This window comes from Capsella rubella, unplaced genomic scaffold (assembly GCF_000375325.1).
Source record: "Capsella rubella cultivar Monte Gargano unplaced genomic scaffold, Caprub1_0 scaffold_1, whole genome shotgun sequence".
Lineage (NCBI taxonomy): Eukaryota > Viridiplantae > Streptophyta > Magnoliopsida > Brassicales > Brassicaceae > Capsella > Capsella rubella.
The window spans coordinates 18573100-18592315 of NW_006238923.1; the positions used below are offsets into that span (position 1 = coordinate 18573100).

At 33.8% G+C, this 19216-nt stretch overlaps 3 protein-coding genes across 3 annotated transcripts; 2 read left to right on the top strand and 1 right to left on the bottom strand.

Annotated features, from left to right (window-relative positions):
- The first annotated feature begins 2683 nt into the window (after nucleotides 1-2683).
- Nucleotides 2684-3680, top strand: LOC17898375 (putative protein TPRXL). The gene has a single exon (XM_006305264.2). The coding sequence runs from the start codon at nucleotides 2699-2701 to the stop codon at nucleotides 3611-3613; it is 915 nt and encodes a 304-aa protein (XP_006305326.2). The 5' UTR covers nucleotides 2684-2698; the 3' UTR covers nucleotides 3614-3680.
- Nucleotides 3681-4316: 636 nt separating this feature from the next.
- On the top strand, nucleotides 4317-10197 carry LOC17897835 (germinal center kinase 1). The gene is made up of 21 exons (XM_006304719.2): nucleotides 4317-4524; nucleotides 4886-5024; nucleotides 5527-5583; nucleotides 5861-5888; nucleotides 5973-6095; nucleotides 6236-6347; nucleotides 6452-6489; nucleotides 6581-6634; nucleotides 6997-7065; nucleotides 7197-7313; nucleotides 7458-7526; nucleotides 7606-7685; nucleotides 7866-7994; nucleotides 8075-8330; nucleotides 8420-8506; nucleotides 8628-8792; nucleotides 8893-9005; nucleotides 9095-9227; nucleotides 9362-9489; nucleotides 9591-9746; nucleotides 9846-10197. Exons 2-21 carry the CDS (start codon nucleotides 4930-4932, stop codon nucleotides 9883-9885), a joined length of 2049 nt encoding a protein of 682 aa, XP_006304781.1. The 5' UTR covers nucleotides 4317-4524; nucleotides 4886-4929; the 3' UTR covers nucleotides 9886-10197.
- A 3059-nt stretch (nucleotides 10198-13256) lies between these two features.
- LOC17900126 (ethylene-responsive transcription factor 8) lies at nucleotides 13257-14211 on the bottom strand. Its single transcript, XM_006305603.2, has one exon. It carries the CDS (start codon nucleotides 14064-14066, stop codon nucleotides 13494-13496), a length of 573 nt encoding a protein of 190 aa, XP_006305665.1. The 5' UTR covers nucleotides 14067-14211; the 3' UTR covers nucleotides 13257-13493.
- Between the last annotated feature and the right edge of the window lie 5005 nt (nucleotides 14212-19216).

A 19216-nucleotide genomic window follows, 5' to 3' on the forward strand; every position in this document is an offset into this window, starting at 1 on the left:
CTCGTTGGCATAATACATTCATACATAAATTAAAAATTAAACAAATATAACATATTATAAAATAAAAATCATGAATAAAACTATTTATTTAGTTAAACTCAAAATCTAATTTATTTCTAAACTGTAAATCCTAATTCTCCTTTATGAACCCAAACTGATAAATAACCTTGTTTAATTGTAAAACATAATTCTCACTCCTTTTTAATAAACCCAAACCGATAAATAATCTCGTTTAATTATAAAATCTAAACTATAATGCAGATTTATAAAATCAACATATAACCCTTATAAAATCAACATATAACCCTTATAATTGTAAAACCTACAACTGGCAACACCAAAAATTAGGTTAATAGTTGAAAGAAATATTTTGAGAAATACCCCTTTTGGTTTACCCCTTTTTAAAAATACACCAATTTTCTATCCATTTTAAAAATATACCTTTACAAATATGAAAATTGTAAACTTTTATATAGTTTATAAGGTACATTTAGATCATCATTACTATTGGGAGACACAATACAAATATTTATAAAGTTTTAAAAATGTTCTAAACGGCATTTATAAGACTTTTATAAAGTTTAAAAAAATTTTATATGTTTTTAAAATAATTTTTAAAACGTTTTTAAAAGGTATTTATATGGTATTTAAATTTACACACATAGAAAAATAATTTGTGTCTAAATAAATAAGCTTACACATTTTTTTTTATAAATATCAAGTTTTTTACTTTTAATTACCAAAAATACCCTTTTTCCATACCACTTTTTAAAAATACCCCTATTTCAAACTTTATATAAAAAAACACTTTAAATGTTGAAATTTATCCAAATATGTGTGAAAACTTATAAATATACACACAAATTACCTTTATATATGTTTAAATTTTTATATATCTTTCATAAATAGCGTAAAATAACTTATAAATACCTTTTAAAAACCTTACAAACCCTTTTAAAATTCACTTAAAAACCTTATAAAATTTATAAAAACCGATTTAAAACCTTTTAAAACATTATAAAATATTTGTATCAAATTTCCAAGTAGTTATTTGTATCAAACCTTTTAAAACTCTATTTTCATATTTAAACATGGATATATTATAAAATGGATAGATAAAGGAGGTATTTTTGAAAAGGTGTACACCAAAAGGGGTATTTCTCAAAAATTCTCTTTAATTTTTTATAATTATTTTTTAATGTTGTTTAAAAATTCTATTTGTATCTTAATATTAAAAAAATTAGATATAATATGTTGCGACATCTTATGTTTTTACTTGACACTTATCATGATCACGTGAGTTAGTAAATTTAAAAACCAAGTTTCGACATATAATCTCGTTTAATTCTTAAACTTAAACCATAATTTTAATTTATAAAGATAAACCATAATTCTTATTTCTCATTTATATACCCAAACCAACAAATAACCTGATTTATTTGTAAAATAAAAGTTTAAACCTTAATCCTCTTTTGTAAACAAAAACCGCCATATATTCTTGTTAATTATAAATTTTAAATCCCTATCTTATTAATAAACCAAATTGATATAACTGAAATTAGGTTATTTTTTAATTTTATCAATAATTTTTAATATATAATTTTTTATAATATTTATTTTATATATTTCCTTTTTCGATAGGGTTAATAATATTTATATTTTATCCAAATATTAACAAAATTAGTTACGACACGTGTCAACATCTTATCGTTTATAATTGACACGTGTCACGATCTTGTTAATGGCTGATTTTGAAAACCAAGGTTTATATAATAAGATTAAGAGTTTTGAGAAAGATATTACTATGCATATTTATTTATCGTCAAACAATATTACTATGCATAATATGTTATTTTCATGTGTCATGTGTAAACATTTTTGTGTCATATTACTTACTTAGTTGTATATATGTAGTGAAGATAACATCTTCAGTTAATCATTTATATAAAAAATGCGTTTTGTGTTTTTTTCCCTTAACTAGCATATAATATAACTAATGAAGTGTGTCCCAATCTAGACCACAATGGTCTAAATCTTAATATATATATATACACAGTTGCACACTATAGATTCCATTTGCATATGATACCAGTTAGATTTACCAATAGATAATGTGTTATATTAATTCTTCTTTTAATCGCCTTTTAAGTATAGTTTTCTAATCATAAAGCGATCAGTGCTTTCTGCGTAAAAGTTTAGAGTATATATGGGAGACCGTGTCCCTCACTACGAGAACCTTCGAAGTTAAAAGAGTATGTGCTTCTGACCGTGAGCTGTGTATTGTATAATTCTAATAAGAAAAATTAGCAAACAACGAATCTAAACTAAGATTAGACTAACAAGAAACTTAAATATCAATTTTGTATAGTGTTTATTCAGTAGTATAATTTACTTAGATAATGGCTTCGTTATCAAGAAACTATAAAAATAGAGCAACATGTGGGATCGTTTAGGGATCCAAAAAACACTTTAGACAATATCATGACACAAACACCATAACCATTACTTCACTTAGAGATCTCATTCTTGTGATCCCCCACCCACACACACAAAAAATAAATAGTCAAACACTGAGCTGGCAAGTCTTTGACTGCCGTAACCTTTCGCCACGTGTCCAACTATGAACCTCCTCCTTTATATAAACACAACAACTAATAAACAGTTTAACACATTCTCACACACAAGTACCATTTTGAAGATGGGAGATGAACGGACAAGTACCCCAAACTCTGCCGAGACCAAGCCGGAGACTTCGCCGGGGACGTCATCACCACCGGACTTCGAGTTTGGATCATTGACTCCCTCTTCTCCATCGCAAGACCCTTTCTCGGAAAATTCTCCCGCCGATCATCTTTTCCTCAACGGCCGTCTTTTACCTCATTTTTTCCCGACGAGCACGACGACGACACGTTCAGTGTCACGTACCACCAGCGAAAACACTTTCCGTAGCAACAGTTCGAGCAGCAGAAGCAGTGTTAGTAGCAGCCCGACGTCTTACAGTACTCCAAGAACAAGCACTTGCAATATCTTCAAGATCACGAGTTCATCAAGTGAAATGGAAAAGACTAAGTTAACATGTTTCAGTCCTCGGTCCGAGAACGAGGAGATAATGAGCCTAAGTTCCGGAATCAGCCGTAGGAGCAAAGAATATTATCAAGATCGTCACAAGTCATCGTTAATATTGGATTTAAAGAAGAAACCACCGACGAGGAACAATGGTAAAAGCGTAAACACTTCAACTACGAAGAAGGTTAGTTCGTATTTGCCACAATGCAAGAGAAAGAAGGCGACGGAGATCGTGACAGCGCAGCTTTACGGGTCGTATTCACGGGGGTGGCAGCATATAACTCCGGTGTTTAAAAGAGAAGGATCGGTGAAAAGTAACGGGATCAAGGTCGGTGGGCGGAAGAAGAATGCGACGAGGAGGAAGATGAAGAAGAAGAAGACGAAGAAGGTGGAGGAGAGAAGAGGAATGAGTAAGTTGATGAATTGGTGGAAGAGGATTTTAAAGACGGTGGTGTTTGCTTGCAGGGAGTGTCATGCAATGGAGCCTCAGATACAACTTGTGAATCATCATGCTGATGTGAAAAGGAAGATTATTAAATGTCCATAATCAAAATTTCAATGTTCTTTTTTTAATCTATATCTGATTGTTTGGGTTTTTCTGCTAATTAATTATATAAACAAATCATATGGGAAAAAATACAGGAGATAAAACTTTTATGGAGAAATAGGAAAAAAGATCTAAACACAAAGAGATCAACAGAAAAAACGACCAAAAAAACAAGAAAAGTTTAATGTTGTATTAATGTCGTAGCTTTATAAACCGAGCGATCCAAAAGGTTCAGTAAAGGAAGGTCGACATGTATTGTTGGCTCTGTGAGTTACTATTTTAGTTTTGGCTCGGATGGTTCCTGTACTTTGTTACCTGAACCTTCCAAATAGGCGTTGGCTTTATCACTCAATGATCCATGGGGCCATTTAAGGTCACCATCTTTGTTCTTTTGTTTTTTGGATTGTTTGGGAAAATGGATATGTTCTGGAGTGGGGGACTTGTGGTCCAATCATCGTTCGTTGGTCCAATGCAACAAAAACAGCTTTGCTTGGTTTAGAATTTAATTTGAAACAAAAAAGCTCATCTAGGTTTGGGCTGGGCCTGTCTCATTACACGTTTATATTGGGTATCTCTTTACACCGATGCTATAACTCGGGCCGGGTCGGGTCGGGTCGTTGTTTAAGGTTTTTTTTCAATTTTTTTTAGGGAAATAAAAAATGAGAAGTAAGAAAGAAAATAACAAAAATGAAAAAACAAAAATTGAATAATAATCAAATCGAGAAAACTTCATAATCGAAGTTCTTCTTCTTCATCTTCTCGATCTCTTGGTGCTCGAGAGAGAGAGAGAGAGAGCATTGAACAGAGAATTTTTCTTGGGAAGGTAACATAAAAACGAAGACTGAGGGAGGAAAGCAAGAAGATCTGTATTATATCTTCGAAGCGACTCCTTCGTTAAACTATATCAAAAGGTAATCTCTGAATCCGATTCTGGAGTTTCTCGGATTTTGACATTGTAATCGAAGGATAAAAATTTGACCTTTTTTATTCTTTTTTTTTGGTGATTTGATTGAATGGGAGAAATTTCAATCGGAAGTGTTTCGAATTACGTGTATGTTGAATTTGTTTTGGATATTCTATAGTTGAAAATGAATATCGAGTAAAGAGTCTATGCATTGTGATAATCAGATTTTAGTTATAGATCTCAGTTTTGGGTAATGTGCTGTGTGATAGTTGAAGGGTTGACTCATTTTGGGGAAATTTTTAGTTTTGCAAGTGAGATTCTGCTTGTTATTGGCAAGTTTTGTTGATGCAATCAAAGTGTATTTGCAGAGCGGAAGAAAAGGTGATTCCTTTTTTGGTTTATTCTTGTGGAAATGGATGATGTTGCTGGTTTACAAGAGGCAGCTGGAACCAGATTTAGCCAGTTTGAGCTGATCGGAAGAGGATCGTTTGGTGATGTCTACAAAGCGTAAGTCTCTGATTCATTTTGACTTCTTAAGATTTTCTATTAGGTTCTTATTTATTGATCAGAAGGAATGCCACAGAACACACTACATGTGTAAGAGTAGCAGATTTTTTTTCTTGTGAATTAATTGGTATACTAGCTTAGGTACTTAATCTAACCTGCTGAACTGAAATGACCCTCATCTGTAAGTCTTTAGACCTTCTGCTGTTCTATTTTTTCTTTCTCAATTGGTTCTTTCATTGGCAAGAGTAGACTGGTACTGATAGAAGTTCTTTCATCTGAAATATAATATTGACATTTCTTGCTAGAAAGAAACTGAGAGTTGGGTGTTTTGTTGATATTGAATGAAAAAAGTAGAAAATTTGTGGAAGAAATATTTTAACATTCCAGCCTTGATTTAGGATAATCCAATTTGCATTAGTTTTCTGTTTTGTTCAATAAGGACTGACTAAGAAAAGTTTTGTTTGCTTTATTCGTATCCTGAACTGTTGCATCTGCTTATCAGGTTTGATACGGATCTTAACAAAGAAGTTGCCATTAAAGTTATCGATCTGGAAGAATCGTAAGTATTTGCGTTTTTATGTTTTTCTCACTATTAAATATGCAGTCTCCACTTATACGTTTGGATATTATTTTCTTTGCTCTCTAATAAAATTGAACATTGGTTTTTCTAAATCTTGTATATACTACTTGTTTGCGATTGTCAAAGGTATTAATCTACACATGATTGTCTCTGTAGAATAGATATAGTTTTTAGCTGTAGTATCCTTGTCTCAAGATTACCACAATGCTCAGTGCCCTTTTTTTTTTAACTAGCCCCTTTTCTTCATGTCTGACAGAGAAGATGAGATTGAAGATATACAGAAGGTATCTCTTGGATTGGCGTCAAATTTTTTTGGTTAGTATTAGCAATGCAAGATTGTCGTGTTCACATTTTGCTATTAATCCCAGGAAATTTCAGTATTATCACAATGTCGTTGCCCATATATTACCGAATACTATGGTTCTTACCTTCACCAGACCAAGTTATGGATCATCATGGAATACATGGCTGGTGGCTCGGTTGCTGACCTTGTATGTAATTTCACTTCTTTGCTGGTTTGAGAAATATAATTGTTTGTTTGATGATGCACACATCTCTGTGGGGTTCTTATTCTATATTTTAATCCTTGTTGGTGCAAATTTTAATCTCTTAAACGATATTGCGAGGGTAGCTTCAACCTGGTAATCCCTTGGATGAAATTTCAATTGCTTGTATCACGCGCGACCTACTTCATGCTGTTGAATATCTCCACGCTGAGGGAAAAATCCACAGAGATATTAAAGGTTTTCTCTGCTTATATATTTTAATTAGCTTCTGGCTTTTCATGATCCAACTATGTGTTATTATTGCTTATTGCATGAGAATTTTTTTTCTTCTATTTTCACAGCCGCTAATATTTTATTGAGCGAGAATGGTGATGTTAAGGTATTCTCTACTTCTTAAACTTATTTGATTAATTTATGTCCTAGTGGTTTTAGTTGCGAAGCTGATCTCCAACTTCTTTCGCGCATATCAGGTCGCAGACTTTGGTGTTTCTGCACAATTAACCCGGACAATATCAAGGAGAAAGGTGCTTATCTTATTATGTTAATGAAACTCCTGACTCTGTATCATGTTTCTTTCTTCTTCATTTATTGTTAATGTTCTAGTAATTAGAATTCTCTTAGATAGGCCGTTACTTTTCTTCTTCTGCTTTGTGCAGTTTTAGTTTCCACGCACTACTTCACAAAATTTTGTGCATGCTTTTCCTGTTTTCCATACTCTAGTCATTCCAATGTTTGAACATATTGGTTAGGAAGTTTATGTCATAAGTGACCCCCAGGAAGCTGAAGGATAACTAATTATTTTATTATATCTTAACTCTTATCTGTGATGGTTTAGTGTTATTAAACAACTACTTGAACTGCATTCGCTAATAATAAAAATTGACAGACATTTGTAGGAACACCATTTTGGATGGCACCAGAAGTGATTCAGAACTCAGAAGGGTATAATGAGAAGGTATCTCGTCCATCTTCTTTGCTTCTTTTATTCTTCTAGTTTACGCAATCTTCTGTGTATGTCCTGGCTTTACTTTTTTTTGTAGCCTTTTCTAATCTTGTATGGTCTGTTGCTGGGGTGGGCTTCTCCAGGCAGATATATGGTCTCTTGGAATAACTATGATTGAGATGGCAAAAGGAGAACCTCCCCTTGCAGACCTTCATCCTATGAGAGTGCTTTTTATCATTCCCCGGGAAAGCCCTCCTCAGGTTTCATATTCCTAATTTTATCTTTGGGCTTGTTGGATGGTTGGAATGCATTTTTTTCCGAGGAAACCTGATACTGCCATATTTCTTGATTGCGAAGTCGCCTTTCACGAGCTATATATTTAACTTTCTGTATTTCCTCCGCAGTTAGATGAGCATTTTTCACGTCCTTTGAAGGAATTTGTTTCGTTTTGTTTGAAAAAGACTCCTGCTGAGGTACTTGTGCAGTCTCTGATCTTTATTGCCAGCAGTGACACTCCAAAATCTCTCATACAACTCTTCCATATACTTGCAGAGACCAAATGCCAAAGAACTTCTCAAACATAGGTTTATAAAGAATGCTAGGAAAAGCCCAAAACTTCTTGACAGAATAAGGTGTGAGGTTTATTCTCATCTACAGAGTTGGTCTGTGGTTCCAATTTCTGATTCCGCCAATAACTATGCAGTTTGATATGTAGATAGATTTCAGTTGATTAGTGTTTTGATATCTGCTTTATGCCAAAAGAAAATACTGAACATAATGATTCTTATGCTGTCTTTTTCTCTTGTTTTAAGAGAGCGGCCAAAATACCAAGTAAAAGAGGACGGCGAGACTCCAACAAATGGTCCAAAATCTCCGGCTGAATCATCTGGGACTGTTAGATTAGCTAAAGATGAAAGAGGCCAGGGAACTTCTCCAACTAGGTTGGATATTTGGCCAACATTTCTTTGGGATTTCTTCTCTCTTTCTCTTTTATCAACATGTTAAGAACTTGGAGCTACAGTTTTCAGGTAAAAACTGTCAAAAATGCGGGGTGGGACTTTAGCATTGGGGGTCCTCAGGGTGCTGGTACTGTTAGAGCTCTAAAACCTCCACAAGCTAGGGAGAGGCGTCAGGAAGTTAGTTCTAATCAGCCTTCTCAAAAAACATCACGAGCCAGTGGGGGTTATTTGTCATCCACTTATGGTAGTTCAGTCCCTGAAATATCCGAAGGAGGATTTGTTAAAAGAGATTCTTATCAGAATGACTATCAAGAAGAAGTGAGTTCCTTTGCTTCTTGTGTGCCTAGATGCAGTCCCTGTTACATCTATAACCATACTATTCTCATCCTTGTCATTCTGAATTTCAGGATGATTCGTCACTCTCCGGAACTGTTGTCATAAGATCTCCGAGAAGCTCTCAATCATCATCTTTTTTCCGTGATCAAAGCTCTGGGGTATAGGAAATTATTTCTCTCTTTTTTTTCGTTTTTCTTATAAGCAAGTCTGTGTGCTCTTCCTTGTCCTGTCTTACTGTCTCAACAACTAAGTATATCTGATTCCAGTTATGCTGTGTAGTCCACCAACAGGTATGCATCTTTTGATGATGCTTCTACAAGTGGAACAGTTGTTGTCCGTGGGCATAATGAGGATTCTGGATCACCTCGAACACCAAGATCTAGACTAGGGCTTCAAGAAAGAAGTTCCAGTGCCTCAGAAGATAGCATAGCAAATCTTGCAGAGGTTTGTTTCAAACTTTTATCTTTTGAGTTGTCTCTGAAATTGCAAGTTATTCTTTCCTGTTCCTGCTCATTCATACAATTGGTTTCCATCCTTTTACCAGGCAAAGGTAGCACTTGAAGCAGGTTTCAGAAGGGGCAATGCTAGGGAAAAACTTGGTAACGGAAAGGTTAACAAAAGAAGGGAACAAGCTACAGATAATTCTGATTACTTGAGGTTAGTGTGTGTGTGTGATGTATATGCCAAAGCTTCTGTTGGTCACAGGTTTTCTGGTTATTTCTGACATGAAAGCTATTACCTTGCAGAAATTCCCGCGATCGTTCTGATAAACAAAAACCAGTCATGAGATCGGAACAAGTGAGTGATGATGAAGATGACTCCAAATTGGCTTCATTGTCTGCATCATTGTCAATATTGCTATTACCATCTCTAAAAGAGGTAAGCTCCTATATATGGTATCACTAATATAGACACAATTGGCGTCTTACTTCTCTCGATGAGTTAGGAGTCGTCTTCAATTTTGAGAAAGAAAAAAAAGTTTCGTTTTTGAGTTAGAAGCTGCAATAATGTAGGCTGTTGGGGGTGACGACTCCAAAGGATCTATTGGACATAGAGTTTCAAGATCCTTAGTGAAGATGGAACGTGAAAAGCCTGGTTCTTCTGAAGCTTTTATTGCCAAACTGATAGAACAGTTGGGAAGGTACGGGAAACTCTTAAAGAACACACACACTTGCATACATTTTATCGGTAAGTTGTATTATCAATACTTTGATCTAATGAGCATCGAAAATCGTCATACAGTACAAAGGAAGTGTCAGTGAAAGAAGTGCAAGACATGGCGATCCGTGTATTTGCAAAGACAATGAACAATGATGCAGAAAACAGAAGAAAGCAAGCTACCAAAGAATTTAGTTCCAATGCAAACTTTAGCCCACTTGCAAGATTCTTGTTCTCAAGGTTTGACTAATGATGATTAGCATTACACTTATTCTCAACCTGGAAATCGAAGACAGATTAACAACTTGAAGTGAATTGTATATTCATGTGTGTTTGCAGATGGCTAGGTCAAACATCGCGTGATCTAAACCAAAGTTGAGACGCGCACAGAAGACAGAACAGAGTTAAGAATGTTGTTTGTGTGTGTCTTTTACATTGATTGATGCATTGAATTTTGGTATTTATGTGTATAATTTTTTCAGCTGAAAAAGGTTGTATTTATATAATTATAATTTTCTTTTTTTTCTTTTTAATTACATATTATTGGCTCTTCAATTTTATCTTTTATTTCCCTTCCTTGTATTTTTACGAGAGGAAGCATATTCTTAGTTGTATAATTAAGGGTTTGCCTTTTATAGGTGACAATATGTAACTACTCTTTTACCATTTCATTCGTAAACTCATTAGTTTTGTTTCTTTCTCTTAACTCTCTCATATAACAAATAACCAATCGAAATCATTATTATGATACTATCTGCTATCTATCAAATGATTTTTTTTTTTTTAATATACGTTTAAAACAGACACAAATGATGGGTCAACCACTTATCACATGGAACCTTAACCAGAAAGCAAAAAAATATGAACAAGTTCATGAATCAGACTAGAGTTATAACCATGATTAACCTGTAGTGAAAGTGAATCAAACATATCCTCAAGTTGCAGGATCAGTAGCTCGGTCTTGGTTTAGATGGCTAAGCAGACCTCTTACCTCTAGCACCGAAGAAGAATACACCTCCAGCTCTCACTCTTCCAATGGACTCACCATTCACCAAATAAAGAAAGATGATAATGCAGATGCAGCTACACCAAATCAGTCTTCTAGATCCACGTTCTTTAACTTACAGTTTCAGTTAGGTGGTTTGACACGGGAAACTCGCCGGTGATATATAGTTCAAAAGTTTTTCTCAGTATTAGGGCAAATGACTTGTGTTATTAGATGCATGGCCTCACCGTCACGACTGTGTGTGGATATATATGCAAATCAAATCAGATTCAGCGTCATTTCCCTTAAGAGTAGTATCCAGAAATGTAGAAGTCGGGTAATACATTACGCGTACGTAATCAAGAATTTGAATGAACATGTTACATATATATGTAGAAAAAAGAATATAAATTGAATTTTGTTTATTTTTGCATGGGTCCATTTTGAGATCAGTTTATTTACTAATTTATCAAATATGAATATTTTTATATTTTACTTGTTCTGTATATATACACACTTAATTAAATTAACCATCTTAATGTTTTCTGTCTAAATGCATTTGAAAATGGACACGTTATCACTATGTGGGTGAATTATACAATGTACTATCCAATAAACGTAGTTGAGTAAGTGTGGTCCCTTTTTGGTCGGAGACATGATGGTCAAACAACGAAGAGACCTCGAGTCACCCATTTTTTTTCTTTTTTTTCTACTAAAATCATAGTGTAATAATAATAAGAAATATATAGTCACAGTCACATATATAATCTCAAAAACGGAGTTTAGTGAAAACGCCGTTATCAACCACGTGGCTCAAACACTGCGCCAACCATGAGACCCCAGCAGAGAGTGTATGTACTATTCCAGCCAGGGGAGGGTTACCGTCAGCTCATCGCAGCCGACGTGCTTGGAGTTACTGTCAATCACCTTCACGTATACGATGACCAGCACCCACGTGTCTCCAGCATTATTCCTGATGAGTGACCAAGCCACACGTGGATCGGTCTTTCGGATTCTAGTATATATGTGTATGGCTGGCTGGTTGGTTGCCTCCAACATTAAATTTGTTAACGTGTTAATAGTGGCAAATTGGTTGAAAACAAAACAAAAACATCTATTTATGGGAGTGGTGTGCAAAAATGTTATACGAAAGATGCAGAGTTGTGCGGGTTTACCCCATCACCATACTCCACACTCCACAGTCCACACCAGTGTGATTGATTTACATGATGACATGAGTGTAATTTGGTTTGTATGGGGGCTAAATGCCCGTATTGATAAGGTAATGGCTAAATTGAAACTGTTCAGTTTTTAGAGCCCCTGACATTAATTAACATAACACCTCGTCAAATAACAAAATACTTACATCCCCTTATAAATTAATTGCCCTAAAACACGTTTCTGATTCTAAGCCGCATGCATGCATCTATCGCTCCTATTTTTTCTTTGAATTAAAAACCATATTATTATTCTATTTTTGCTTTCTATAATACAGTAATACTATTTTAAGATTGATTGATGATAGATAAAACGTCATAAATATATTCCATGTTTGTAAAAAGTCCCGATAACTTATAACAAGTAAACTAGCAAATGCAAATGGAATCAAAGCTACTTGAATTCTTACTAGCTAGCTGTTCTTTTAATACATAAGTTGCTAAAAACGAAAAGAAGTAAAAACAAAAAAGCTACCAAAGATTAAGCTGAACTTTTGCCCATATGTTAAAGATTCCTGCATGCAGGCGTCAACTGCTTTGGAATTTCATGAGTGAATAGGTTTTTGGAATTTTAACTCGCCGCACATCCCGATAGTATCCGTCGTTTTTGATGGAAGTTTTTATTAACAAAGCACCAAAGACCCCAAACGCATCAATCCAAAAGCCGTTCTACGTAACGTAAAATCACAACATATAATAATAGCTAATACTATATAATAACATATCCAATAGCAAAAAAATATATATATCAACTGACAACTGGTCATTATGGGTCCATGTTCGCCGTCCGTGCCCCAAAATTTCATATCTTCACTATCCCAAAAAAGGAGAGATCATGAATGAGTACTTAAAAGAGTTACTACATCCGTCCACGTGGTGACGATGACGGCTCCTCAACCCGTTGGATCCGAGACGAATATAGAAGATAGTGCTTTTAAAACTGTTTTATACGTTTTGATCACAAAGTTGGCGACAGACAAAGAATCAAATCTCATCCCTTCCTTTGTCTCTCATTATGAAGCCGCCTTCTTATCCTTTTAGACCTCTCACTTTAAACCATTTCTTCAAATCGAATATTATTAACTTAATGCTCGCAATTAGTCATTGGAGTTAAAGTAAAAGGTTTGATGCAAACACAAAACACAAACAAGTCAAAAGTAAAAAATAAAAAAAAAAGCAGTCCAAACTGTGAAACTGACGTAAGCGTAAAGAAGTATCCTTCTAACTAACGTACGCCGCAGCCAGAGATGGGTCAGGTCCTCCCACGATTGGTGCGTGTGTTCACGACACTTGGACCATTGTCTTTTCCAGCCGACGACGCCGACGATGCTCTTTAATAATTATTGTAAGTTTTGTAATAACCAAATACTATATTAAAAAATCTTCTACACACACCCCAAAAAGAGCACTATTATAATTTATCTTATTTATTAAAACGTATTCTTGAATATGATAGGTCTTTCATACTTATAAAAATAAGGATACTTCGATTTGGATTTGAGAAATCAGTTGCCGAACAAAAAACATAAATATGAAAAGATTCAGATCTTATGTTACGTTGATTTTTCTTATATTAGTAGGGTTTCATTTCATAATACTATATACATAACGACCTTTTTTCCCATGTCAGCTAAAAATTATATTTTAGCTTTTTTCTCCACTTTCTTCTAAAAAACGGATAATATAATTTTTTTTTCCTAAGGCAGAAAAAAAAACGTTATTTTACTCTCTAAAGAAACGACGACATATATAAAGAAAGAAAGAAAAAGAAAAAAAACTCACGGCCTATTCCGCCGGAGGAGCTAGGTTAAGATCCAGATCTAACGGCTGAGTTATCTTCCCAGCTCCACCTTCGAAATCAACGACCGAAGACGTTTCTGACTCGCTCTGGATACCACACGCCACCGCCACCTTAGGAAACGCCGCCGTCGTCGTCGTTACGTTGAAGTAGTAAACAGGACGTGCAACAGGAATCCTACGGTACGCGCCACCGCAGCCCAAGCTGAGTTCGAGCTGCGGCGGTGTGACAAACCTCACCGTCTTGGGAGAGGACGAGTTGACGACAGTGCTACTCTGACAAGGACTGGCAACGAAAGCACCTTCCTGTTTGACGTCCCCGTGGAGCTCAAGAAACGTGGGGAAATTGGTCTTAGCTTTAGAGCCACGAAACTCACGCGCGGCCGAGTCGTAAGCACGCGCCGCCTGCTGAGCCGTGTCGAAGGTGCCGAGCCAGACACGAGTTTTCTTGACGGGATCTCGGATCTCGGCGGCGTACCTCCCCCAGGGGCGTTTCCTGACGCCTCTGTAACGAATCTCTTTGGCGGCATTACTCTCACGAGTCGGGTCGGGTTTCGTCATGGATCGAAATGAATGAAAACGAGAAGATCGGTGAGAAGAGAGTCTTGTGGTAATGAGAAGAGAAGCCTTTCTTCTTTTTATAGTAAAGGAGGCTGAGCCGAGAGAGAGAGAGAGAGAGAGAGAGACTTAACCAAAGCAACGCTCCTTTTAGGGAGCTTTCTTGTGAACAGTCAAACCCAACACATTATTTTTTATTTAAAACCTGTTTTTGTTTATATATCCACTTAGTTTTGGCCACGTGTTCAGTTCTCCTCTTGCAAAGAATCTTATTTTTACCCTTTCGTTGAATCAACGACTGCACACATTACAATACGTTCAACAATGTATGATGTACAAACTCATATTTTTACTGATTTTTAAATCAAAGTTACTGGGCTATATGTTAATGGGATACTAATACGTTCAACAATGTATGATGTACAAACTCATATTTTTACTGATTTTTGAATTAAACTTACTGGGCTATATGTTAATGGGATATTAATGGGATACTTGAATAGAGATATATATCATACAAATTTGGTCATGTTTCATTTTATATATTGCTGTTACGTACATCTTTAAATTATGTTTGTATATATGAATTAACTCTATAATATAAACAGATATGGTCATTTATAAATTTTCGATTATTTTTCTAATATGCGTGTTTAAACTGAGATGATGACACAACCACAATATTAACACCATACTGTGAGGTTTTTATGTCTTCATTGGTGTCGATATAAGTATATATCTTATTACATTGCATATCTAGCAAAAGAAAAATGAATATTATTGAAAAAATTATACTGGACTGTTATATTTGTTTTAACCATATCAATATAAAAAGGAGATAATTATCATTTACATGTTATTTTGAAAAAAACAATTTTTTTGGATTTTAAGATTAGTGAACCGTTATTACGTTGTTATGGTGTCTATAAAAAATTATTATTTGGTTGAGAAAATTAAATATTACTGAGCTTGCATGCCAATTTGGTAAAAAGAATATATTACTAAATAAATTTTGTCCGTGTGAAGTTTAATCTACGGTTATATATGTAATTTTACAAAAAAGTAAAAAAAAAATTGTCGAACAAAATATATGGATTTGTAGATTAGTGGACCATTATTATATCGTCATGATGATGAAAAAATATATAATTTGCTTGTTTAATTGGTTAAATTTAATATTATCGAACACAAATATCTGAAATTTCTAATTTAGTTGTTCGTTATTACTATAACATGTAATATATATTTGGTAGAGGAGTATATTACTGAAAGATTTTGTCGAATTGTTATTTACTTTACCGTTATATATGTTATTTGTATAAAAAAAATTTGTCAAACAAAATTTTCAGATTTGTAGATTAGTGGGCCGTTATTATGTCTTTATTGCGGCAACAAAAAAATTTGCTTCTCTAATTGGTAAAAAAAATATATAATCCCACACAAATATATGAAGTTTGTAATTTAGCGGGTCGTTATATATTACGTTACTATAACAACAAAAACATATAAATTTTAATTGGCATATATCTATCTGGTAAAAAGGTATATTACCGAACAAATTTGCTGGATTGTAGTTTAGTATACCGTTATATATGTTGACTTTGTTCCGACCAAAAAAAGATCTACTTATGCATGCCTACATAGTAAAAGGTAATTATTATCAAACAAAAATATGAAATTTTAATTTCAATAAATCTTAATACCGTGCTAGCAAAGAAAGATGCAAAACTACTATTTACGTGTCTATTTGGTAAAAATGAATATTTTCGAACATATTAGCCATATTTTTTTTCAGTTTAGCAAACTGTTCTATGCCATTTATTGAGTTACCCATTTAGTTTTGATAGCGAAGTAATTAAATTAATCAAATAGGCGCACGAAAATATTATATATTCTCACTTCACGCGATTTTTTTAAAAAAAAAACTAAACTAAACTGAATGTCCTCAGATTTATTCAGAGTAAACATGTTTAATAATATGTTTTAGAAATCAATTATCAAAGAATTAGGAAAAGAAACTCACATTTATATATTTCGGATATAGAAAATTCTTAGAGCAATATTATTGGTTAAGATCTTTTTTTTTTTTTCAAGATTTGGGTAAAATACTATCAATAATGGTGGTCTAACACCCAAATGATGGAGATGGAGTGTTCATCCCTATAGTAACTTCAGTTTATGGCTCTAACGACTAGCGGATATGAGAAATAAACTAATTAACATAATTGTTTAATAATTTAACCCCATATATACCTCTTTTTCTTTAGTTTAATTACCTTTTCAATTTTTTAGGCAAATCAATGTCGGCCTTGGGTATCACTATTAGAACTTAGCTATTGCATCGATTAAGTTGGTTGTTAATGTTTAGAGAGTCTAAAACAGGACACGGCATAATCTATTGATTTAATTTGTGTATCTTTTTCCACTTTAATTAAGTACTTTTCATGTCCGAAACCCTCAATGAAATTGATCTGTTTGTTCACATTATCCAAGTTTCTTTAAACCCACAAAGACCATTTTATTCAGGCATAAGCATCGTTCATATTTGTTTTTTGTGTCAATTTCATTATGGGCTAAAACCCCTTGACTTATGATGGCCTTCACTCTAATAACACTTCACTTTCTTGTAGAAATTAGCAAACACAATATTCATATATTTGCTGATTTGTTCTTATGAAAAGAGTAATGAGTTCAATGCACTTTGCCAATGACGCCTTCCCCAAACTCTTACGCACATTTCTCCATTACGCATCTTGAGAGAGAACATTTGTCCTAGACGATCTTTACACGCCACAATCGATTTATGTTTTTTTTTTTTGTTTTCTTCTAAAGATTATAAATTTAGCAAAAGAACAACAAATAACTAAAAAGCTTTGATAAAAGAAACGCAGATATTGGCATCAGAATCTGGAAATTTTTATTTACGAGACAACCAAAAAAAAAAAAAAAGAGAAAGCAGCGGCACATTCAAAGAGAGTAATATTATTCGGAAACGTGGCGCAATCACGTGGACGCGCGGCTCAGGAACCGCGTTTTAATGAGAAACGCGTGACGCTCACGTCAGAACGAAGCCGTTTCGACTATAAAAAAAAAGAGCGTTATTGTTGTTGACTCATGCCATCAGTGACATAAGCTAAATCAGCCGCCCTTCTTATTATTATTTTTTTGGATTCTCTCATGCCACGTGGATAAACAAAGACACGTGGAATCAGATTTAAGGGATGACAGGCGCGTCGTCGGTTAACCGCAAATTTAACGGCGGTGGGCCAACCGTCAAGTCCTTTTTTTTTGTTTTAATTCCTCTCTGATGAGTTACGTAATGACGGAATTAAAATTTTGACGGCAGGAGGAGACCAAGACCGTGACTGACTTAGAGGTGGTCATTTAATTATTTCATTTTCTTTTTCTTTTTCTTAACGACTTAGTCAATACAGTCGACACTTAAACACCTACACTTCTGTCTTGACGCCTTGATTAATGGATTTGGGTTTTTTATATATATCTTTTGTTTCTGCCCACACATTATATATCTTCTTTTTGTACTAATTTTACAGAAATTTTTAATAAACATCGTTATCATCATTAGTCTTTATGTTATTTATTTAATTAACGATCCTAGCTCTCGTTGAATTCTAAAAAGCTCTTTTTTTCGTTTATTTATTTACTAGTACATGACTTGATTTATATGTATGACCAAAGTCGTTAATTCCTTTTCCTAATCCATAAAATAAAGCAAGTGGGATATGAGTATGAGACAATCAAACAAAAGAATCTGTGTGATGACCAACACCACGTGTTTCACAAAGACAGATTTGGGGGTAGGTTTATATATTTTTTCACTCAACCTATCGATCGCTAGACAGACATGCAAGTGTGCTAAAAGTCTCTGCAACTCTGCATGTTCGAAGCTTCTATAGCATCATCTATCCATGAGCCAAGAGACGTTACAAAGAATAAAGTGTACACGTACGTTTTTTATTTTACAAACACATAATATATAATAAACACGTAAACTTGGAAAATGGGATAATGTGAAAAAATCTTTGGAGAATTAGGGCAACATTACATGTGATTGTGATCTGCCGTCCGTCTACATAACATATACGTGTTAGGGATTCTGATGTTTTGGCTTTATTGTAAACGCCTATATCTTGTTGAACTCTCTTCAACCTTCTTTCTTAGTGTGGGTACTGATGATATGCCTCGAAGAAAAGGTGGAGTGACAACACGTGAACTGGGCTCAAACTTAAGAAGATGAAATGGGGGCCGGTATTGAGATAAATCGATCGATCCACTTAATAATGTAAAACATAATTTATATATGAAATTATTCTTTGGACTTTTACTTAAAAAGACACAACATACTACTAGGTGGTACCAGTTTACGTCCTCTAGACAATCAATACTATAAAAAATTCAAATTTTTTGAAATTATGATAATTTTTTTATATTAAGATTTTTGTAAGTTTTTTATATATATCAAAATGACACTTTATAATTCTGTTTCATAATTAATATAAACATAATCATCAACATAGAAAGTTTTATTTTAAAAAAATTTTGGTCTAAAATTAAGGAAATGATCATCTAAACATTTCTAGGATATTTTGGAATTTAAAAAACTTAATTCTTAATATATTCCTCTATAAAGTTTGTTGAGCGTCTTAACTTACATATGGATCAAACATATGAGGTTATTGCTTTTACTTTATATTCAATTGTTTTTCTTGAAGTTTACAAATTATCAATAATAACTAATTAATATTACATATAAAACATTTTTAAAAACATATCTTTGTGAAACAAAACTATTTTCTAGAAAATGTATTAATAAGGAAGAGAGGGAGTAGTACTGCAAATAATATAACTAAAAAGATGTATATATATTTTTTTTTTTACAACCACATGTATTAAAATATTACTTCATGATTGGTAGTCCAGACACGAGAAAAGTTGTTTACAAAAATATATTTCGAAGGGTATTTACATTTGGTAGCCTCAGTTGACCAATTAGTTAAATATCTAACATCCATAATTCAATATTTAGTTCTCTTTTTCCATACGTTTTACCCCTATTTATCACTTATATAAACAAATAAACATCGATTCTCATCTCCTCTTATATCTTTCTCTCTCTCTTTATCTCTCACCTA